We start from the raw sequence: 24008 nt of genomic DNA on the forward strand, positions 1-24008 counted from the left end.
AAAATTCACTTTGAAATTATGTAATAATTATTTTTTAAAAACTAAACTTCGTAATGTAAAAAAACATAAGTTTTATATCAAATTTTGTATTACAATAAAAAACACAATTCGCGCTTGGAAAGTGTTATTTTTACATACGAAAGACAGTTTTGATATTGTTTTTTAAACACAAAATTGAATTATACAAACTCGATACTACATAAACTAAACAATATAGAATACATTTTAAAAATAAAACCCCGTGCGGGTGCGCATGGCCTTTGCGAAAATCGTAGATATGTTTATATAATATATAAATATATTATGTTACAAATATTTTCATATAAATAATACCCCAATGTAAGTTTTATATGATAAATGTTGAAAATACAAAATATATAGCACTATATATTTTAAATAATATATTAAAAATCTACTTTACGTTATCATAAAGTTTAAAAATCAAATTTAATAATTAAACACGTTACTTATTTAAATACATTAGTACACACTGTTATTTATCAAAATTTTATATTAATACACATTACAATGATTCATGGTATAACATTTAGTACAAACAAAAATTAAAAAAAATTGATTCCCGCTCGGTCGAGCGGGTCACGATCTAGTTGAATATTATGAAACATATATTCGCTGAGGTTTGTACCGAATTTGGTGATCTTCGTTACCAACCACTGAGTGATATAATATTTATAAGGTTAAAAGATAAATTAATGATCATGTGAAGTATTTTTCTATACTCGCTTCTCATGATTCCCTTGTGAATTGTGAACCGTGACTTGACTTGGTTGTTGCGTGGTGGCCTGTGACAGATTAAAAGCACGAGACACGGAGGAACAAGTTCAATACCTATGACGTAATTTGTCGATCAAGAGCACGACGACGATGATGGAATTTGTAGTTCTAATTACTTTCAAATTAATAATTTATATAACCAACAAATAAGACTTGGTTGGCAGATTCACCTCCACCACACATCTGGCAACGATCATCTGTTTACTTAGATATAACTATTAATTAACATTTTTCTTACTAAGCATATATGTTAGATAATTATTTGACCACATATTTGAAAATTCCATAGAGACTGCATTGAAATTAATATCAGAACGTTGTTCTTGTAATCTTGTTACAAAACAAAAGAAAGTCCAAAAAATATTCGTGAAATGGTATGAATTTACCATTCCAGCTATTCATTAATTTCACTTAATTATTGTTTTATCATCAGGGCATATTATTATACCCATGACAATTTTATATTTTCGGGAAACCATATTTCCAGAAATCTACCTACAAAGGTAAAAAGAATGAAAATAGATTCACAATAAATAGCCACAGGCGTATGCAAATATATTAGGCAGAGGAAACCTAGAATAATAATACTTTTGTATCAAATGTGGTATATATGACTTTAAGCCGTGGCGGCGAGCTTAGCGAGAACACCCACGGCGATAGAGTTGATGTAAGTGCAAGGCTCCGTGTAAGCGGAGGTCCACCTGAAATCTTGGAAATTGTCTTGACGGTCGGGTCCTCCCACGATGGCTCCTGTCAGCTCGTTAGCGTTAGGCACGTTCTTGTTGAACCATTTCACAAAGCTCACTGGGCAGCTTAATGGCTCGTTGCCTTCAGCCACTGGCACCGACGCTCCTCTGTGGTGGGCTTGCATTGGCGGGTTTGGTCCGAACCCAACCATGTACGATCGTCCTCTTGGGTTATGCCCTAATATGTAGTCAATCTGAAACGTGCAAAAGGCATAAAGAGATTCAGGCCATTTCTATTGTTTCGTGCGAACTACAAGCATTTCCTTGCATCTACGTATATATATATTATCACTTCGTAAGTGAAAAAAAAACATTTGAAATTTCCAGTTCCCAAATCGTGAGGTAGTGCCTCGTATAGTGCTCTTTCGTATAACTCTTCATACAAACTATGATTGTTACTTGTTAGGAAAGAAAAGAAAAACGAAGGAGAGGGTAAAGAATATCTAAAAGAAAGAAAAAAAACGTTACTTGTTTTTTCGCGAAAGCCATGAGATTTGTAGAATCAAATTGTTTGCTTCCGCAAGTGATCTTTTGGTTGTGTTTCTGGAGAATATCGGCGTAGGCCGAGAACAAGAAGGCTGTGCCCGTGACATATTGAGTGTTCGCTCCATCCCTCAAGTGAATCATACCACCTATTATTAATCAAGAAGATCACGTTGTGAATCAAAATATAAATATGTTTCTAATGTATGTTAATATATGTAGGCAGGACCTGGGGTAGTGAAGACTTGGTGGTACTGACTCTCCGGGAGATTTGAGCAGATGAAACTATCAGCTTGTTGTTTGTATATGTCAAGTCCTTTTGCGCCTTCGAATATCAGCTGCATGTATATACATAAATACCCATATTTATGCATGAACATGTTTCACCAAAAAAATAAAACTTTAACTGTGGCCATGTGTTACCTCGAGAATGATCATCTGCGCACCGGCGTATTTGAGATCCCAGCTAAACTCAGCGACATAAGCACTTATGGCTTCAAATTTGAGATAGCTAAGGTATACCTCAACCCTTGTTGCTTTGTATAGCCATGTTGCCGCCCATAGTAACTCGTCCTTCAGATTTGTGCCAAAATTGATAAATTACAGTGTGAACAAAAACATATTAAAAAGAGAGAGAGAGTTGATATTTGGAAGTTAGAGTTTTGAGATTTACATTGTAACCGGAGTTAGAACAGTAGAAAGGGCATGCTCCATCGTATGTACCCTTGTGGCTCTTGGCTAGCTTGAAGAGCTACATATTGAAATATTTATCAATCTTTAATTGATTTATTAATATATATATGTGTGAAAATATGTATATATTGATAAGCTATACCAATTTGGCTCTGTTGAGGAGCTGGCGGGAGTAGGCGTGGTCGATTTGGCGGAAAACGATGGAGGAAGCAGCCATTGCAGCGGCAGTTTCGGCCGCGATTTCTGTGCCAGGATCTTTATCACTTATCTCCAACACCGTCCTTGGCGTTTGCATGTTCTCAGGCCTAGCCCAACACTTGTGATCCGCGTTTGGATCACCAACCTATATGATCATATATTCATAGGGCACAATTATACCTAGGAAATGAGCACTTTCATCTTTCTTTTTTTCTTTTTCCGAAAAAAACTTTCACTTTCATCTTTCTTGCATGATGCAAATTGATGAAAACGTAAAACAATGTTTGATATCTCTTAGAATCATATTTAAAAAATTAGGTTTAAAATGTTTACGAGTTTCTTAAATACATAATTGGTTCGGACCTGAACATAGAGGTGGTTCTCGCGAGAAGCACATTTGAGGAGATAATCCGTTCCCCAACGGATTGCGGCACGAGCGTTTTCGAGCTCTCCAGCGGCTTGGAGTTCTTTTTCATACTTAATGACGGACCAAGCCAGCGTTGTGATCGTGAACGCCATTGGAAGACCATATTTCACATTGTCTCCTGCGTCATAGTACCCTCCCGTCAAATCCACCTATAAGGATACACTCATATTATTAGTTTATGTTGGGTATGAATCTAATAAATATAGCACAAAAACTTACATTTGCGAGTTTGCCATCATCAAGAGCAGAATCACCTCTCCACGGAACCCTATTGTTAGGAGGAAGTTTGCCTGATCTTTGAGCCTCCAAGAAGATTAGGGATTTGGTTAGAGCTTCTTTGTAATTAATAATTGTACCATTCACACACACAATGCTTATGAGACCCAACAATATGGCCATAATCACAACATTTCCTCTTCCATTATCCCCATGACTACCCATATTTTCAAAAGTTACTTTTTGTAATAAAAATGGAAACTGTTTCTCATATATAAGAAGTGATCACAGAAAAAAAACACAGAATCTTTTTCTCTTTTTGTAAATTTATTTTTAACAGCAACAAAAAAACGAAAAGAAATTGCAGTCTTTTCGCTTTTCTTGTATTTCTTTATTTATTTATTTTTCGTATGCTTCTTCTACCTCAGGTTTTATATTAGATTTCAGATTGCGCAATGATTAGGGACTCAAAATAGAATCTCTTTGAAAGTTAAGTATAGATTTACCAATCTTTACTTAGGTATTCAAATCCATTGGTCACTATTTTGTGTTTTTTGCTTTGTTTTCTTTTCTAATTTTTATAATCCTAAAAAAAGTTTTCGGATTGTTCTTTTGCCTCAATTAATTTATAATCATACATTAATCCTCCATTACTCGTCACAGAGACTACATCACTCCGTATATTATCCCTTCTTGGTGAAATGATTATCTTAAATTAAATTTCTATTAGAGGATATATAAAAATAGAGGCAGATTATTTGTCAATGAGTATAAATTAGTTTCTACATAATTAAAAAAAAGAAACAGAACATTGAAAATAGGCTGAACGCTTTAAATCAAGAATGGTTTTATTTATCCAACACAAAAGAAGATACTAAACGTGACCTCTCCAAACAGAAGAATTGGTGATAAAGGTCTCTTTATTTTTAAAAGTTGTTATATTTGGCTAACTCGAGATGGAAGAGACCAAAAAAACTTCTGGAATTCGATTTGATGATTGAGTTGGATTTAGAGATTGATGGGCTGATGAGAAGAGAGCATGTGGAATTTAATAGCATCGCCAAATCAATTAAGTGAAAACTCAAAATTTGTACGATCTCCGAAACGAAATGATGGGGTCAAAATCTTATGACTGAGAGAATGTAAAAACAAAAATTATATTTGCTCAAAAAAAAAAAAAGAAAAAAAAAACAAAAATTATGAACTAACCCTTATAAATCTGAGTTAGCCATTTCGTTTAATAAAAACCTGAATGGATGTTTATATCTTTAGTTTATTTTAATTTTTCAAATAAATTGTTTTATATTTTGAAAAAGCAGATCACTCGAATTTGGTGAAACCCGATAAAAATAAGGTTGTTTCTCTTTTCGAAAAAACTATCATAATCATATGATTGTTGGTTATTATTTTATATTTTGGTATAACTTGATATGAATAATTCAAAATATAGTTCAACTATGTACAAAAAAACAACATATGTTCTATTTCAAATATGTACTAATAAATCATAAATGTGTTATGAATATTTGACATCTTCTTAGCAAATAAATTCATAAAGGTTACATAGAGTCTTATTCTTAGATCATTTATATTATACTTTTATAGTTAGTTTGTAAATCTTAACCACATTATTGTGAAACAAACAAATAACATACTTTTACATGTGTAGCATATGGTATATTACTATATGTAGTTATACTAAATATAGCTTAACTTCCTAATTTCAAACCTACAACCATGGATTTTTTAAGTTAAATTAAAGTGAAACTAATTGTAAATTTGAACTGTCAAAATAACAACTAAAATTCTGGGGTACAACTATTTGAAAGTTTCATTGACACATAGTTAAAGGAGTGATTCCTATTCATTTTAGAGAAATTGCACCCCATACATTAAAACTAGTATTTTTAATCAAAAGAAACACTAATTTAAGAACCAACTAGTATCACTTGTAAAACACACATAACAATGATTTCTAGTAAATAACTATATACTATGGGAAGTGTATAATCTTTCACCAATTTATTTTTAGCCTTTACTTTTCTATAACTATGGATTTTTTTTTAAATTATACAAACCAAAATAATGACTTTATATATTGTATATAAAACATTGTCATATCTATTTTTTTTTTGAAAAACTCATAGTTACTTTATAAATTCATTTAGAAAATTTATAATATCACTTATAAATATTTATATAACAAAAATTATTCTCAAACATCGATGATGATAATGAAATGAATAATTATATATTTAATTGAATGTGCTCAACTTTCTAGCATATAAATTATATGTTTCATATTTTTGTATATAAATATTCATAGAAACAACATAATGATGTAAACTGAATAAACTATGAATAATATTTAATTGTTGTGATATGTTAACATAAATTAAAAGTACTAAGGAGATCAATATTACCCCAGTTAGTTTAAAAATCATAAGCCTCAATATTTGATAAAATGTAAAATTAATTATTCTAAAAGTAAAATGAAACATATATGACTATTTTTATAATTTTCAATAAAAATATAAAAATATTACTATATATTAAAATAGAAATCACTTTATAGACATGTTGCCTATAGGTGAAATTTCAGAAAATTGTCTTAATTGATTGGATAATCACTTATATCTATATTAATCAAAATGAAAAAATAGTTAAAGAACCAAATAATATCACTTGCCAAACATTAAAAAAAAAGTTTTATAGTAAATATAAAACTATGGAATATGTATAATACTTCATCAATTCCTTTTTGATAATTACTTGTTTATACGCTAAAGAAATTTCTTTTAAACAATTTATAGAAACCGACATAATAAATTGATATTTTGTTTATAAGACATTGTAATATATATTAATTTTAAGAAAAAAACTTATAAGTAACTTATAGAATAATTTATAAATTTAAATATTTTCTACTTTGTTTATCAGGATTTATAAATTCATTTATAAGGAGAGAAAAATCATATAACATGACTAATATATCATTTTAGGGGTCTAAGTTTCATTAAATTTATGAAAATTATATATCATTTATAAAGGGTATATATTTTATTTTTAAAATTAAATAAGTAATATGAATATTAATTCACTTATAAGAATTTAAATTATATCATTTTATTTAATTGGTCAAGTTATGGTGTTGGTGAGACTACAACACACCTATTCTTGTATGAATTATTTATGAATTCATCAGTAATTAAACCCACAACATTGAGTAAGTTATTTTTAATATATAAAAACAATTAAAAGTAATATATTTTAATATGAATATCAGTGACATATCTTAGAGTATTTCATGTGTAGTAATAACATTCAATATATTTGATATTTATGGAATACCGACTATAGTTAAAATAATTACTCAAAGCTTAAAATTTTTATAAAATGAAAAGGTTCAATTTCTATCATTAATTTCTATATTTATAATATTAAATATATACGCTATAATATAACCCAAATTTTTATTTCAAATACCATCAATAATATGAAATGGAATAATACGATTATATATGTAAACGGTTTTGCCCAACTTTATATTTTCATATCTTTTTGTATATAAATATTCATAGAAACAACATAGTGACACAAATTGAATAAACTATGAATAATGTTTACTTGTTGTAATATTTTGACATAAATTAGAAGTACTAAAGATATCAAATTTAACCCCAATTATTTTTAAAATCACAAGCCTTAATATTATTATTATATAACATATACACTTAATTAATTGAAAAAATAAGATGAAACATATATGACTATTTTTTTATATTTCAGTACAAAATATAATAAAAATATCTTCTATATAGAAAAGAGAAGTGACTTAAGTGACTTTTCTCTTTATCACTAATATATGAAGTTAAAAAGACTTATATTAATTTGATTGGATGATGATTTATTTTAATCTTAAAAAAAACTAATTAAAAACCCAAAAATATCACTTGCCACCACCCAGAACAAAATGATTTATACTAACTATATTAAGAACTATGGAAAGTGTATAATTTTGATCAACTCCTTTTAGCAATCACTTATTTATAAGCTATAATTTTTGTAAACAAAATTGTAGAAACCGACATAATGACTTTATATTTTATATGACTATTTTATAACATTTTAATATATATTAGTTCTTAGAAAAACTCATAAGTAATTTATAAAATTTAAAATATTACTTAAAACTCTTTAAACTAATTTTATAAGGATTTAGAATTCATTTAGAAGGAATAACATATCATGTAAAAGGACTAATATATCATCTTAAGGTCTAAAACATATTAAATTTTATAAAAGGTTTAAAGTTTATATTTTCATATATTTTTGTAAATAAATATTCAGAGAAACAACATAATGGTGTAAACTAAATAATATTTACTTGTTGTGATATTTTAAGTTTTAACACTAATTAAAAGTACTAAGGATACAACTTTTAACCCTAGTTAGTTTAAATACTATTAGCCTCTATATTATAAAACATATATACTTTATTATTTTTAAAAACTAAAATAAACATATTTGATAATTTTGCTATAAATGTCAATACAAAATGTTATTTAAATTTATAAGTAACTGTACTTATTCATTTTGAAAATAATGAAACAATTAAATATATAAAATTTAATTTTCAAAATATATAACAAAAACAATTATACATAACTCTTACAAGTAGAGCTATTTTCTTAGAATATATGCATTTTTGTAAAATATTTATAGTCGCGTAATCATTTGTAAATAACTAGTATATATATATAAAAACTTTGGGAAATATTTATAAAATACACAAGCATTTTTTCTAGTGGGCCACATAGATCCCCTGTAAATAAAATGTGCATAAATTTTTATGGGGAATGCATATAGTAAGGCAAGGAAGGAGTGAGCTGGCTGAGGATAAGGGCAACAAAATATATTTCAATTCTTATCTTCTTCTCCTTTGTAATAATCATAAGATTTTTATTTCTTTATTTTCCCACAAAGGAAACCAAATAAACAGAGCACAGAGTCTTTGACCAGAAAAAAAAACAGAGCACACCCATATATATATATTAAAGACATTCAACGTTTCTCTGAAAGTATTCATTCTGATGGAGCTTGATAGCGGCCGCGGCGTGGAAAATAACATCAAGGAGAAGTTTGGTTCCTCATCGACTTCTTCTTCTTATTCCATCGGCGTGAACAGCGACGATGAAAGCGGGGACAATGAAGCTGAGTCTCCTTACAAGGGTCCTCTTGATATGATGGAATCTCTCGAAGAGGTTTTACCAATGAGGTTTGAGTTTTTGTCTGATTCTTTGATGTCTGAATATTAAAAACAAAAAATATCTGACTTGTGAAAACAAACAAAGCAGGAGAGGCATATCGAAGTTCTACAAGGGAAAATCAAAGTCTTTCAGGAGCTTAACGGAAACTGAATCCTCTCCGATGAAAGATTTAGGGACACCAGAGAACCTTTACAGTCGCCGTCGGAGAAACCTTCTCAGTCACCGGCTTTGTAGCCGAGGTGGGATCTCGAAGAAACCCGTCAAGACTGCTGCCTTTACGGTGGTCTCTTTCTCCGGCGATGATTCGCCTAAAGCCCCTCCTCTTTCGAAGAGAAATCTCCAGCCGTTGCAGAGCAAAGAGTGTTCTGGTAATTGTGTTCCCGTTGTTGTTTCGCCGCGTTGCTTCCAGTCGGTGGCGAATAGAGACATCCATAATATTATTTGTTAGAATATTTACTATATCGATTTTGGCTAAGTGAGTTTTGATTTGAAATAAAAAAAAATTGTTACAGTTTAATTGGTCAATGACTTTTATTTTTAGTTATTGTAAACAAGTTTTAAAAAGTAATCTGGAAAATCATTGGTCCACTAATTTGACTAAATATTCATTAATGCTTTTTACACTCAGATTTTGAATTCAAATATTAGAAAATGTCAAATTAAGAAAATTATGGAAAAATAGATTATAAGAGATCTCCAGCTTGATGTAAAATATAATGTCAAACATGAATCTTAATTAAAACGGTTTGGAATGGTGCGTGTATGAATTCTTACAAAATGGTAAAACTGTTATTTTGTCAAATGACACCAATATTTATTATCAGCAAATACACATTGGTTACTTTGTATCAAACTTATGAAAACTTTGCAACTAAGAATTACTTTGAATCAGAGTTAAATGTGTTGATAAGTATGATAATGCTTTGATTATAAAATGATTTAAAATAAACTTTCTGATTCAGTGATCATGTGTTTGTTAATTATTTGATCAAAATTCATATAAAATAAATATTTTAGAGATTTGTGTTTCAAACTTTTTTTAGAGATCTATTAGATTAATATCATTGAATCATCACTTGATCTCATGTTATTTTAAATAGAATATTTAAATTATAAAATTTCAAACTATTTTTAGTTAAAAAAAAACTATTTTGAGTTAAGATTATCTTTTATATTTCTAATTATTATTCAAAATTTATGGCATTGTATCCATTAAAATTTGGAAAAAAGTTTTTAAAAGATGCCAAAAACTATTGTTAGATTTTTGTTAAAATAAGCATTTATAATTCAAATAAAAATAAAATATTGAAAGATATTATAACTAAATTATATAATACTTGTTAAACTTTTTAAAGAATGGTCCAAATAAAAACACCACATATGAAATAACGTAATTTTTGTTTTAATAGTATATATTAGGTGGTTGTCTGGAAATTCACAAATTTAAACTAATAATTATAATTATAATTATAATTAATTTTGAGTCAGTTTCACGGCTCACTCTCGATCTCTCCAGCTCATACATTTCTTATTTGATCCAGAGCCGGTCCTAAGTGTAACAAGGCTCGAAGCAAAAAAAGATGATGGTCACCTTCTAAAAAAGTGAAAAATCTATTATATTAAAATAGAAGTCACGATTTCATTTCATATGTGATATTTTAAGTTGACTATTATTTAGAAGATTTATAAAATACACATAACTTAACTATAATATCTTCAATTCTATTTAAAATAAAAATAAATATTAATTTAAGAAAATTCTAACAAAATCTTTGAAAAATCTTTGAAGAATATTTTCAAAATTTATTTTCAAAAATTGATTAATTTAAATTTTAGTTGTCATAAAATATAATCAGAAATTAAATTTAATTTAGTTTTGATTTAAAAAGATTTTGTTGGAAAGCAATATCCATTTCTGTTTAATTATATAACATGTATAAAAAATTAACTTATTTTAAAATTTTATATATACAATAATCTATTATATAAACTGAAAAAACAAAACAAATTACTAAAAAAATCTAGCACTTTGAATTACGTGTCGGGATCATAATAAATTAAATACAAAATAATTCTAAAGTACGCCATTTCTAACGAATCTATCATTTTAATTAAAACTATTATATTGAACTAAATATGATAAAATTATTTTAAATTGATAATTTAGTATTTTTTGTTTTCATAAATATAAAACATTTATCCTAAACATATAATATGTTGGTAGAATGGTTTAACATTAATAAACTATATAATACATGTATAAAAAATTAACTTTTCTTAAACTTTTATATACATATAATAATTTTTATATAAACTGAATAAGCAAAACAAATTTCTCAAAAAAATCTAGCACTTTGAATTACGTGTCGGGATCATAATAAATTAAATATAAAATAATTCTCAAGTATGTCATTTTTAATCATCAAAATCAAATTTTAATAGGAAAACTTAAATACATAATAAGAAGCAACATATATATATATATATGATCATTTGAAATAATTAGTTAATTAACAGCATAAAACTATAAAATTATTGCAGTTGAAATAGTGATTTATACATTTAAATATATGAATAATCTTAAAAATATATATTAATTAAATATAACAAATATATATATAAACATGAAAACAAATACACGCACGATTGTATGGGTCAAAATCTAGTTTTATATATTAAAATATAAGCCATGACTTATTTCATGTGTGATTTTTTAAATTTGGACGACTCCTTAAAAAGTTGTTTCAATTAATTTGTGTATAAATATTTAAATTAAATTAGTTATTCTAAAACAAACAAATCAAATAGACATTCCTATATTTATTCTGAAATTATATATGAATAAAATCTTTTCATATCTTTTTATTTACAATATAAATAAATATTCTATTTTTCATTAGAATAGACCTTTTAAATATTTAAGTAATTTCGTGTTTATTTAAAATAAATGTATATTTCATTTTTCACTTAATGTTTTTAATGTTTAGTTAATGGCGTTTTTATTTTAAAATCAAATTTATATTTCATTTTAACTAAACAAACTTTTAAAATATCTAATTATTTTTTAATTATAACTAAACTCATGTACAATTTTATATAAAACTGTGATATTATTTAATATAATATTTTCAATAAAAATATATTTAACCAATAAGATTTTTATTTTAGAATTTTGTATCGCATGATTTAAAATATGTTATCACTAAAAATTTAAAACAAATAAATTAAATTATTGCATGTGAACTATAAAATTGTTGTGTTTTAAAATGTTATACTATATAATTATTAACATGATAAATAGTACGATTAGTTATATAAAATGATAATTATATATGTAAAAATAAAATGATTATCCATATAATAGCGCGGGTCAAGATCTTGTATGTATTAAAGCAACTCAAACCCATATTGCTCAGATGAAACCACTTTCTAGAGTTTATACCACTATACTAAAGCAGGTTTTAAGAAAAGTGTAGCAAAAAAAATTGTTTATAAATAAATCGGCAGAAAGCATGAGTTTTATTGGCTTGACTCAAAAACGGATTCTAATTTGATCATACGATTATTGAGTCCAATGGTATCATATGCAAAGAGTTTTTTTAGAAATTTAATTTGAATTTTCTAAAAGGTAAAAGATAGTAGTTTTCCAAATCTCCGCTAAATATAGATTGTTAATTTTATATTTAGCTTAAAACCAGTAAAAAACGAAGAATTTTGAAAAAGTTGGAGGCTGTAAAAAAACTGAATGAAAATAACAGAAACAAAGAAAATAAAGAAAAGAAACCATAAAAAAGAAGTTGGGAGGGTAGGATCGTCAACTCAAAAATAGAATCGATCGCTCATTTATAAACAACAATTCACTCACCAGTCACCACGCGAATAGGGAATCGAAGAAGAAACAAACAAACAAACAAACAAAAGAAGAAAAAATGGCAGATCAGCTAACCGATGACCAGATCTCCGAGTTTAAGGAAGCCTTCAGCCTTTTCGACAAGGACGGAGATGGTCTCTCTCTCTAATCTCTCATCCTTATTTTCTATTCAGTCTGTGTGTTCTGTTTCATGTGATTCCATGAAGATCTACTTTTTCGATTCGCCCTGTCTTTAATTGCTTTATGTCTGATTTCAATTCTGAACCAACTAACTTTCTGTCGGATCTTCGCGAATTGTATCATTCAGATTTTGATTTTTTTTAGATGCTTTCACCCAAAAAAAGAGACTTTTTATATGAATCCGAAATCAATCTTTTTTTTTCTTACATTATTGCGATCGTGACATATGATCTTGGGTGTTTGGTTCTTCTTTCAGGCTGCATCACGACAAAGGAGCTGGGGACAGTCATGAGATCGCTTGGTCAGAACCCGACAGAAGCCGAGCTCCAGGACATGATCAACGAGGTTGACGCGGACGGCAACGGAACGATTGATTTCCCCGAGTTCTTGAACCTGATGGCCCGCAAGATGAAAGACACTGACTCCGAGGAAGAGCTCAAGGAAGCCTTCAGGGTCTTCGACAAGGACCAGAACGGTTTCATCTCCGCCGCTGAGCTCCGCCACGTCATGACTAACCTCGGTGAGAAGCTCACTGACGAGGAAGTCGATGAGATGGTCCGTGAGGCTGACGTCGATGGTGATGGCCAGATCAACTATGATGAGTTCGTCAAAGTTATGATGGCTAAGTGAGATTCTTCTTTTTTTACAGACTTTGCTTCCTTTGTGTTTTGTTTTTCTTGATTCTGACCTTCGTTTTGCTTTGCTTTTTATTATTTATTTGGGTGGTTACTCTGATTCGTTTTTTTTTTGTTTGAGACCTTTCCTACCGTGCCTCGCTGAGATCTTTACCATACACAAACGGGTGTTCAAAAAAAAAAAATCATACACAAACAAAAACCACTTCAAGTTCAACGCTTAACACAACATTCTTTACCAAAAACCTTTACCGCCTCTAAATAACATTTGTGATTTTCAAAAATTCACTTAAAAGGTATCATTGATATGTTATAGCATTGACCCTAAGATCTTTTAAAGACATTCTAAAAAAACTTTGTAACAAAAAGTGAGAACTTTTTTAAAATAATAATATTCATTAAACAAAAAACTTTATCATAGAACAAAATTTACTCTATAATAAAATTATTTTATTTTAGAGAAAATAACAGAGGAAAAATAGAATGCTATTAGAGATGGTATAAGAATGCTATTTTGAATTCGTTTTCTTCTGTGTGATTTTGAGGGCATTTCTTATATTTTAAACGAAAACCAAACTTTTTTTTTTGGCATCGAAAACCAAACAATTTATGTGTTTGTTAACATTTTTTCTTTACACTAAGGTAAGCTGTTTTAAATTTTTATTGCACAAAGATTTGATATTTGGTTTTGTGATGAGATAAAAGTGTTGACCGTTCCTAAATATCATGTCTTATCTTTTCGGTTTTCTTCCCTACGTTAATTATCTGTAAGTTTTTACTCTTTTTAACAATTATTTAAATTTTGTTTATATTATATAAATAATTAAATTATTTTGTAGGTTTTATGTTCGTATTTGAAGTATTTTTCCAACTTTTATATTACTTTATGGTAAATGAAGTTTTGGTATATAGAAGTTTAAATTTTCAATGAAATAATAAAATTATACTTGTAAAATATTTTAATAAATTTCACATCTAAACTACTCCATCCGTTGTAAAAATAAAAACTACTTGTTCTCAAAGAAAACAATATATAAAAAAAAACAGAAGACTACTATCCTAGTCATTGACTCGCAACCTTTTCCCTACTACTGATACCATCCTAAGTCCGTTGTAAAATATTTTAAATCTGTTCTGTGTTTTGTTTTGAGAAATTTCTTTGGATAAATTTTTAGTTTATATTTATAAAATAGTTTTCAAAGAGGAAAATGACAAAAGAAATTTTATCAAATGATAAACATCCATTATACTTTTAGGGTTAAAATTTTTAAAATTATAGTTTAGAGTTAAAGAGTTGGATTTTGGGATATGGTTTCAAATTTTTTTTTTCAAATAAATATTAAAAATTCAAACTAAAAAAGCTATTTTGGTCATTTTATTTTTTAATGCTATTTGTGAAAATTTTAAAAATAGCTATTTGAGAAAAGTGCTTTTTTGTTTTCCTTGTGTAAATACTCTATTTATTTTCTGGTTTATTTTTTTTTCATTTCTAAACCTTAAAAACAATGAGGAGACCAACTACGTACTCTTTTCCATTGTTTCTTGTTCTCAGCAAACTTCGGAAATTCGCAAGTAACAAGATAGAGAAGAGGGAGAAGAGGGAGAAGAAGAAGAAGAAACCAAAGAAGAAGAAGACAAAGAATGCAAAACAAAATGAGAAAGAAATGATCAGACCGGATCCCGAGTCAAACTGCATTCCTGTTCGTAGCTGTATGCCTCGCTTCTGCTACCGCCCTTCTTTCAGCTCAATTCGATAGTACTCGTAGCTGCAGCAGCTCAAGAGATATAACCTGAAACAAAGAGGAGTTGGGAAAAAATGTTGTGTGTCTTATTTATCTTGCTCTCGAAAGATATATGGTAGGCTAGTGAGTGGTTAAGCTGTTTGGCTTTGTGCCGACCGACATCAGAGAACAATTTCTGGTGTAGTGAGTTACCGCTTCGAAGCTCAGCTGGTTAATGCATTCTCGTTTGAGTAATGGATTTAGGTTTTGCTAAGATGAACGACGATTCATAAACGCTTATTCGAGCTTTTCTTAACTCACTGCTTAGAACATTCGTTGTACCAATTCACAAATCGTCACAAACACATCACAAAAAATTATAGTGAAAATTTTTATATCAAAGTTTTTATAATATAAATAATAATATTGTAACCAAATTTTAGAAAGCAACAAAATTTTACAAGAATAGTAAAATATAGGGATGGTATCATATAACCTTTAGAGAAAAGGGAAAAAAAACACATGATTCGAAATCTAAATAGGGTAAGATAGAGATATTCATGATCGACGAACAACAGCAGTGGCGAAATGAGGATGATGGATGAACTCAAAGGAGACCTTAAGAGAACGGTCTTGACAGAGGAGGTTTACAGCAATAATATTGTGTTCCGCTACTTGTTCTAATCCAACTACTTCTGCCAATTTATCAGGGTCGTTCGCGTAACCCACCTTTATCTCTTTAGCCATCTTTTGTGCGTCTCGGAAGCACTCATACACAGGCAGGTACTGCAGTAAACAAAAGTAATGGATACAACTTTTCAATTCATTTACCCAACCATATATACACGTTCGTTACTAAGAGACTTCATTATTGTCTTACAAAATCATATTTCAACTTCCAATGAGATTTGACTATAAAAAAGAAAGGTTGTAAAGATTAAACTTACATCGAGACGAGCATGACAAGTGGATTCAGAGAATGATTCATATGCATCATATTTGGGAAGCGAAGCCTTCTGGAGAAGTCCAAAATGCTGAACAAATTTCTGCAAGACAAGGCAAATGGAAAGGAACTCGACTGTCATACACGGGAAGACATAGAAACCACACATCTATTACAGAAGCTGAAAGTCTGCATATTAAACCTATGCAACAGAAAACAGATTTACGCTTTACCTCATTCTCGGTATTAAAAGGTCCTTGACTCTTTAAAACCATTCCTTCATTTCTTAAAGCAGCAATCATCTATGATTTACGAACGAAGTTTTGTCAGGTTGGGAAGAAAAAATGTATCTGATGACATTTTAATCAAACGAGCATGAAAGCAAGAGATTGAAAAGAAAAGAAAAAGGTACCACTGTGAGCCCTTGTGCAAGGCTAGTCTGACACTTGAGAAGTAATACCCATAGACTAATCCTATCTTCCCGAGCCATATCCCTAGAATAATCCTCCTTCTTCTTTGCCTTCCGTTCCTCTGATCCAAGTGAAGACGCGTACGTGAGTTAACAAAGACATACAAAATACAGTATCCAATTACGCCAAGGATACAAAAGGGAAAAAAGAATGTACGAATGCTTACCACTGTGAACAATAATTAAGACCCTGAAGTGTGCTTTTTCAGCAAGCTTCCAGAGTATAATGTACATATACCAGTATACCATACAATATTCACTTGGAGAGTAGAGCTCTAGATCAAACCCCAGCACAAGAAAGCGAAGTGCCACCCAGTGAATTTGCTCCTCTAACCAACCATAAATATGATTTAAAATGAGCAGAGACTTATCCTGAAAGGTACAAAAAATTATGCACGTTAACACAATATTCCATCTCTACTTTTCACTAGCCAAACAAAACTCAAAAGGAGAAAAGCAAGAAATTTAGAGGTTAGGCTACTCGTTAGTTTCTGCTAAAAACAAAAGTGTAATAGTAACCCTCATCTGCCAAAGCAAGAAATTTAGAAATAGGTGTTTGATTCAATGGACCTGTCATCGATGGCACAGTAATGGTAGTTAACATACCCCGTTTTTCGGAGTTCGCGGTGTTGTAACTTGCTGCATCATATGACCAACAGTGATCCCCATCTGCCAAATACAGGACCAGAAATGAATTGAGATGTTAACACAAAAACCTAAATCAGTAGGCAAACAATTTTTAGCAAAAACACTAAGAGACAAAAACGTTATACTGTGATTTCCTAATCGTAAATGGTATAACCTGCACGTTGAATACGCTCCAGTCGTTTAAGATTTTCCCAAGCTTACGCCTCTGCCATGGGGTATTAGCACATAGTATCTTAAGCAGATTAATCATCAACTGCACATCAAAATCAGAACAGGGATCAAACAGAGCTTTCTATGTTAGAAACCAGTTGATTATTTCATCCATTCGTTACATCTTTCCAGAGGCTACCAAAAAATTTAAGGTCAGGCATTATGGCCAAAGTTTCCACAAAAACCAATAGTCTATATTTATTTACATAAGAAAATTTTAGGGTTTTATGAAGTTTTTAAACCCTTTTCCAAAGTAATTTGCTATCCATTTTTTCTCAAACAACTGAATAACTACCAAGAAATCAGAGTCCAACGCTGACTTTAGACAGAGTGCCTCATTAGGAAACTAAAAAGTCACCTCATACTACTTTGTAGGTGAACAAGTGAATCCTTTTTCACATTTTCTATACAATGTAAGTGCCTCCACATTATTTTTTAATTACTATTTACCTGATTAAGTTGAAGAATGTGCTCATTCAAATGAAGTCCATGGTTCTTTGTGACGTCCAATGCAAGAGATCTTGCGCAAATAGTCAAAAAGGTATCACGGCCATAAAGTTTCCCATCTTGCACAAGGAGAAGCTGTAGAACAAAATCTTTTATTTGAGTATAAAAATAAAGGCATCACGCTAGCTTAGCACGTAATTTATTTTACGAGTATTGCTTACATCATAAAAAAAAACAGACTACCGTATCAGTGCTCAGCGGAAATTACAAGTCCAGAATCAACCACAGTTATGTATATCAGATCTTAATCTTATAAGGTCACCATAGGGAAGTCAGAAGGGAATGCCAGGAGAAGATTCAACAGGTCTCTTGGGGAAGGGGACTTTAGTTGGAAAAGAAGGCTCCCTAGAGTTGTATATTCTCAAGCGATTCTAGGTTCATGGAATTTGGAAATCTACTTTACAAAATACTGAGATTACTGGCATATCTACATGGTTCAATCATTAAACTCTTACTCAGAAAATGAGATCTTAAAACAAAAGACCTGCGAGGCAAGGAAAGGGGCAAAAGAGACAATACAGGAATACGCAAACATAACTCAAAGGATGTATGTGAACAGCTTCAGTGCGATCACAGCCACAATATTTGCGCAAAACATTAAAATGTGAATGCATTGGTATAGGAAGGCGAAAGCATAGAGCTGCGAGACATTTATGTAATAAGTTATATATCAGCACCTGAAGATGAGCTCTAGCAACCAAATCAGGACGAGATTTTTGAAACTGAACCACAAACTGCAAGACGGCATCTAAATCTGGTTCCAATTTGAATGCACAGATCTGATCCAGATTGTGAAGAAGTTTCACATAATAGTCGATAGCCTGGAGAACAAAAAAGGTGTAAGAAAGATGTTATCAAACAAAACTTATTCTAGCCTCTCTCCTACATATATATATTTACACACACAATATATATTATGCATAAGAGAATTTGGATGTCCCAACCTTTTTCCAAGAAAGAAGTTTAATGGCACGTGGTGGAGTTGGAGCTGATAATCGTTTGTTTAAAGTAGGCTCAAATCCAATTGGGTGACGACCCGATCCAGTTGTACTTTCTTCCATCTCGTTTTTGCCATTTTCGACAGTCTCTGAACCTAGAAATTCCACAGAGCTCAGAACAGACTCTAGCTCCGCTATGCAATACGCTATGTGTTTCCTTGCCAATTCTAGGCCTCGTCCTTGTGGTCTTCTCATGCAATTAAGAGCGTGTAGAAAATGCTGAAAGTTATTGAGAAAAAGTTAAGAGGACTAGCAATGCAACAACTCCATTACAGCTCTAATAAGACATAAAAGACAGTTACGGAAACAAAATAACAAAGTCGTAACATGTTTGACAAGTATTTCTAACCATAAATGAAACAGACTTTATCATAAAACGAACAGAATCGGTACTATACTATACACTAGTTAATATAACCTCCAAATGTTAAATTGAGAAAATCTGTAGATAACAAATAAAAAGTAACAAAACTTATCAAAGAAGTAATTAAATAAAGCATGAGACCTTACGAAAACGTATCCTGCATAACAGAGCTTTGCAAAAGCTCTCTTCCAATTGCGGATTAGTTTGTAGAGGTTCCAGTTCTGTATCATTCGACATACAAGAAAAAGAACATCATTGGCCTATCTTCGTGCTGTTATGAAGTTGTTACAATTAATTAAACAAAGGATCATATAACTCCAGAGATGGTAATTTTCCAATAGAAACGCTCAGCAGACTTTACATATATCATTACTCAGTAGAAGACTCAAAATAATCATATATAGGCCAGAGAGGACATGTTGTTATATGTTTAGGGAGCAGTTGCACAATATCTAGTTCCAATTCACGATACTTTCTCCAAATCCAAATCCACCATCATACATTATCAACAGCATATCAAGGAAAAGAAGAAATGAAAGACTCTTCAATTCCATCATATGAATACTCTCTTCACATCTCTATGCAAAATAAAAAAGAAAGTAATGGAAAGCAAGAAAGTACCGTCCAACACTCTCCTCTTTGATGATGTAGCCTTACAAGCACGCAGCTGACGACAGATTGTTTCTTCGACCGCATTTAAGAGTAACAAGCCCTTCGCATCTTCATCTCCACTAAAAGGAAGACCATATGTCATGGTAAAAAGATCCTCTTCCTGTTATCAAACAGGCAACAGGTGAATCATTCAGTGTAAAAATTCATGACAGCAGGAGCAGATGTTTAGTCAAGAGGAGATAGTTCAATGCGAAAACTTAGAAAATATAACAAAATAATCTTAACTAGCTTTTATATGCCTTTACCAACGCAATGGTGAAATTTTTTATATCTATACAAGTTGTAGCATCTTAGGCTAGACTAAACGAATGTAACGACTTAATTAGAAGAGGAGAGTGAAGTGAATCCAGTGTTCATCTCCCGTGTCTCCAAGCAGGGAAATATGGCTTCTAAACTATAGTGGAGGAGCATTAACATTTTAACATAGATAAGCAAGCTTAAGTATATTGAGAAAAATAAAATTCAGAAAGGGTATGCAACAGTTATTTCTTCAAACAATTGAACACAAACTACACCACTAATGAAAAAGCGGGACATTAGCAACGGACGAAAAGAAAACAATAATAAAGAGGGGCAACATTTTACTTCGTTAGTACGTGCATCTGAAACAACAGAAACAAGAGCCCTGCAAGTTGCTCGGATGACTCTACAAAAGGAATGCAACAGAGCATGTGAAGATGTCCTCTCAGGTCTCAGAACATAGATGCATGAAAACACAGTTTGTGCCAATGAATGACCCATGTGCCACGTTGCCTGCGAAAAGAGTAGAAAGTTCATAATGAAGTGACAAGCGATCAACCAAAAACTAAAATGCAAATAAAGAAACTCCAAGTCGGAGGTATTAGCTACAACGACCTCCTTGTCACAGGTTTAAGCTATTACAAATGTATCAAACAACTAACAGTATAATATAAATAGAGAAAAATACCTCGCAAGCCAAGAGATGGTCCATAATGTCAATGATGCACTGCACATCAACGGTCCGATCAGAACTGATAGGGACGGGCGCGAAACCACTTTCGATGGCTTCGTCAATCGAATAAAATGTAGACACCATACCAGAATCCATCTTCGGGTCCATTATCTAGTAGATGAAATCAGTTAGACAGTGCACATATGGAGCTATTAAGTAACAGTATATATATATATATATGCATTTTCTAGGATGCTTTAAAAACTAGTGGCATTAGGTTTCAATCTCAAGTGAAGAAAAAAAAGACTATCAATGAGTTGTAGAAATAAAAGAAGAGCAGAGGAACCTCCAAGGCAGACATAGCAGCAAAAAGATTGAAATTATCTCCATGAATGAGCTCGCCCTCTTGGAGATCTGAGGCATGAAGAGAAAAGAAAATAGTGCACAGAGTCTAACCCAAAGAATCGAGAGAGAGAGAGAGAGAGAGAGAGAGTACCATTGCAAGCGGCGGAAAGGAGAGGCGATACATGGGCCCAGACAGAGTTATCGCCGGAGCTTGTAGGATCGTGATCAATCGATGACGATTCAGCTTCGGTCACTGGTTGCATCGCTAACTCGGCAAATCGCCTTGTGGGTATCGGGGGCTGAACACTTGCCTGAGCAGTTTAGGGCAATTTCCCGGCAGGTTACTACTATACGGTCGGGAACAGTACAATATCATTTAACTTGGGTTTATTGGGCTTTCGTGTTTACTCATACCTTAGCTAGTTTAAGTCCATTTAGATTACATATAGTGTGTGATATTCCTTCATTTATATACTAACCGGTGACCATAAAAAAATAATGGGAACAACTAGGAAATGAACTAAGAAGAAAAAAATAATAGGAATATTGTTCTCTATTGTTCCTTTCCGGATTTCATAAGGAATATATTTATTCTGTGATTCCTTAAATTAAAAGGAATGAGAAAGAATATTGAAAAAAAATATTCCTTATAAATGGTGTCAAATTTAAAGAATGAAGAGGAATTAATTATTCTCATTCCTTATAAATAGTATCAAGTTTAAGAAATAAAAAGGAATTAGATATTCCCACTCATTCCTTTGGTCACCAGTTAGAGCTATGTTCTAAATCATCTCCACAGTGTGTTATTTGGTCAATGTTTGGGAGATACGATACAATCGTAAAAGGTAATCACTTTGTATCGATTTTTCTTTTCTAAAAAGTTTTTTTTTCTTTATAACCGTGAAGATCCAGAGATCGAGGTAAACCTACTAGTTCCACGAAGTCCACAATACTTCATCTATTCCTGCAATTTAACGCTAACTTTGATGACTTTACGAAATTTCAAAGCCGAATCTGTATTAGGGTTGTATTAGGGGTGAAACTCCTTCAAAATCATTAGTCCACCAAGCATGTAGTTTCTAAAAAGTGTTTTTGAATCATGCATTATTGTTATTGTCGTGAGTGCAAGAGAATTATATATGATTCATATAATTATTTTTCGTGATTTGATGTAAATAACATTCGTATATTCATGTTGTCGTTTTAAAATAAAAATTGAGTATGCTTTTAATATTTATAAGTCGTTTCAGGTTTGAAAAAACTTTAGTAAAGGTCGCTCCAGAGACCTATCAATTTGAAACGAACATAGGAATCTCGGGTCACACCAAAACACATGCTTTCATCTGGTATATTTACTTATTATCTATTATAAATCTGCAAAATTTTATTGTTTTCTTTTTCTATATACATTTAGAAAAGTTGTAATAGATTGATCGCCAATTTGTCGTCCAAATTAATTACCATATTCATGAATTACCAATAAACTTAAGAAAATCCATGGAAAATCAAAATTTATGTATTTATTTATCTGTAAAGAAAACATAATTAGTGATATATTTCTTTTTTTTTGATCAAATTAGTGATATATTTCTGACAACCATTTTTGGTAAGAATAATTTAATTTAACAATCACTTTGCCATGTGTAGCAGGGGCATAATATTAATACTAATAACAGTCAATAATTTACTTTACACAATATACTAGCACGTAGTTGATTATAATGATTTGTTTTAATGTGAAAATTATGAAGTGTTGCTTATTAAAATTTGTGAATACTTTTACCAAAAAGAAAAGTGAAATACTAAGCAAGACACACGGTAACTTGTTTATTCCATCCACCTACAAAATGATTTATATACACATCTACCAAGAACCCAAACTAAAGCAAAAGGCAACAATCAATAAATAGAAAAAAGAGTGAAGGCGTTAGCGGCCGTTTTCAACATTGTTGCCCTTGTTGGTCCTGATAAACTCGATACAGTCGGCCACGGCTTCATTGTGATATGTGTCGGTTGAGTTATAGTACTTTTGGGAGTTTACTGTAATCGGCTTACGACGGCGAGGAGTAGGATTGGATGTGGCAGAGATCATGATGATGCGGAGAACGGCTTCGCGGAAACGGTCTAGGAGAGTCAAGGGAGTGACACTAATGTTCCGGTCACCCGCCGTGGTTCTTGATGACCTAGTTTTTACACGAGGGACACAAAATCCGCCGCCGGAGTTCTTCTTCATCTAAATAAAGAGAATTGATTATGAAGATGTGTTGTCGATGTGTGTCGTCCTCTTCAGCTGGCGCTCATGTGGGGTTTTATTTATACACGATACTCTAATGATGGAAAAGAGAGAGAGTGGCGCAGTTTTATATCATCGAATAGTTTTGTATTCGGCTTATTTGTTTTTCTTATCCAAAGTTCCAATATAAAAAAAAATTCTAATGCCGGTTAATTTCAAAATTCAAATATTGGTGAATGGTAACATTTAATGTGAGTGTGTCTATTTATTGTAACATGGTCGGGGCATTTTAAGACCACATGTCGTTGGCAATGCAAACAGCCTATTTAACGCAATTTTTGTTAGGTGTCTCATATTTCCTTTCTTGGTAGACGCAACGTAGTTATACATAGGTATGGATTGAATGGGCAGAAGAAGAATTGGTCTATGAATGGATTTACAAATTACAACACGGGACAGAGTTGAAAGGAG

General features: G+C 31.1%; 4 protein-coding genes across 4 annotated transcripts; 2 read left to right on the top strand and 2 right to left on the bottom strand.

The window, feature by feature from the left end:
* Positions 1–1147: 1147 nt before the first annotated feature.
* On the bottom strand, positions 1148–3949 carry LOC108860322 (endoglucanase 16-like). The gene is made up of 8 exons (XM_018634223.2): positions 3562–3949; positions 3279–3491; positions 2860–3060; positions 2698–2775; positions 2448–2597; positions 2254–2362; positions 2010–2173; positions 1148–1735 (listed from the first exon to the last, which is right to left on the bottom strand). The coding sequence occupies exons 1-8, from the start codon at positions 3781–3783 to the stop codon at positions 1412–1414; spliced, it is 1461 nt and encodes a 486-aa protein (XP_018489725.1). The 5' UTR covers positions 3784–3949; the 3' UTR covers positions 1148–1411.
* Positions 3950–8508: 4559 nt separating this feature from the next.
* LOC108860055 (protein OXIDATIVE STRESS 3 LIKE 2) lies at positions 8509–9430 on the top strand. Its single transcript, XM_018633963.2, has 2 exons — positions 8509–8836; positions 8916–9430. Exons 1-2 carry the CDS (start codon positions 8652–8654, stop codon positions 9274–9276), a joined length of 546 nt encoding a protein of 181 aa, XP_018489465.2. The 5' UTR covers positions 8509–8651; the 3' UTR covers positions 9277–9430.
* Positions 9431–12670: 3240 nt separating this feature from the next.
* LOC108862813 (calmodulin) lies at positions 12671–13614 on the top strand. The gene is made up of 2 exons (XM_018637061.2): positions 12671–12833; positions 13136–13614. The coding sequence occupies exons 1-2, from the start codon at positions 12758–12760 to the stop codon at positions 13507–13509; spliced, it is 450 nt and encodes a 149-aa protein (XP_018492563.1). The 5' UTR covers positions 12671–12757; the 3' UTR covers positions 13510–13614.
* Positions 13615–15610: 1996 nt separating this feature from the next.
* Positions 15611–21662, bottom strand: LOC108862812 (uncharacterized). The gene is made up of 16 exons (XM_057011068.1): positions 21456–21662; positions 21306–21373; positions 20975–21130; positions 20632–20799; positions 19996–20146; positions 19516–19595; positions 18957–19229; positions 18690–18833; positions 17956–18087; positions 17450–17548; positions 17254–17316; positions 16815–17019; positions 16591–16709; positions 16412–16480; positions 16183–16281; positions 15611–16021 (listed from the first exon to the last, which is right to left on the bottom strand). The coding sequence occupies exons 1-16, from the start codon at positions 21565–21567 to the stop codon at positions 15794–15796; spliced, it is 2166 nt and encodes a 721-aa protein (XP_056867048.1). The 5' UTR covers positions 21568–21662; the 3' UTR covers positions 15611–15793.
* Between the last annotated feature and the right edge of the window lie 2346 nt (positions 21663–24008).

Source organism: Raphanus sativus, chromosome 5 (assembly GCF_000801105.2).
Source record: "Raphanus sativus cultivar WK10039 chromosome 5, ASM80110v3, whole genome shotgun sequence".
Taxonomy (NCBI): Eukaryota; Viridiplantae; Streptophyta; class Magnoliopsida; order Brassicales; family Brassicaceae; genus Raphanus; species Raphanus sativus.

What these genes read in the sequence shown, in the direction of transcription:
- LOC108862812 (XM_057011068.1), bottom strand. Translation starts at nt 21,567, where the DNA reads ATGCAACCAGTGACCGAAGCTGAATCGTCATCGATTGATCACGATCCT. An exon ending in CTGCTATGTCTGCCTTGGAG is followed by an intron (nt 21,131 to 21,305) that starts GTTCCTCTGCTC and finishes TTCATCTACTAG; the next exon opens with ATAATGGACCCGAAGATGGA. An exon ending in AACTTCTTTCTTGGAAAAAG is followed by an intron (nt 18,834 to 18,956) that starts GTTGGGACATCC and finishes TTTGTTCTCCAG; the next exon opens with GCTATCGACTATTATGTGAA.
- LOC108860322 (XM_018634223.2), bottom strand. Translation starts at nt 3,783, where the DNA reads ATGGGTAGTCATGGGGATAATGGAAGAGGAAATGTTGTGATTATGGCC. An exon ending in AGAACCACCTCTATGTTCAG is followed by an intron (nt 3,061 to 3,278) that starts GTCCGAACCAAT and finishes ATGATCATATAG; the next exon opens with GTTGGTGATCCAAACGCGGA. An exon ending in CGCAGATGATCATTCTCGAG is followed by an intron (nt 2,363 to 2,447) that starts GTAACACATGGC and finishes ATATACATGCAG; the next exon opens with CTGATATTCGAAGGCGCAAA.
- LOC108862813 (XM_018637061.2), top strand. Translation starts at nt 12,758, where the DNA reads ATGGCAGATCAGCTAACCGATGACCAGATCTCCGAGTTTAAGGAAGCC. An exon ending in TTTCGACAAGGACGGAGATG is followed by an intron (nt 12,834 to 13,135) that starts GTCTCTCTCTCT and finishes TTCTTCTTTCAG; the next exon opens with GCTGCATCACGACAAAGGAG.
- LOC108860055 (XM_018633963.2), top strand. Translation starts at nt 8,652, where the DNA reads ATGGAGCTTGATAGCGGCCGCGGCGTGGAAAATAACATCAAGGAGAAG. An exon ending in GAAGAGGTTTTACCAATGAG is followed by an intron (nt 8,837 to 8,915) that starts GTTTGAGTTTTT and finishes CAAACAAAGCAG; the next exon opens with GAGAGGCATATCGAAGTTCT.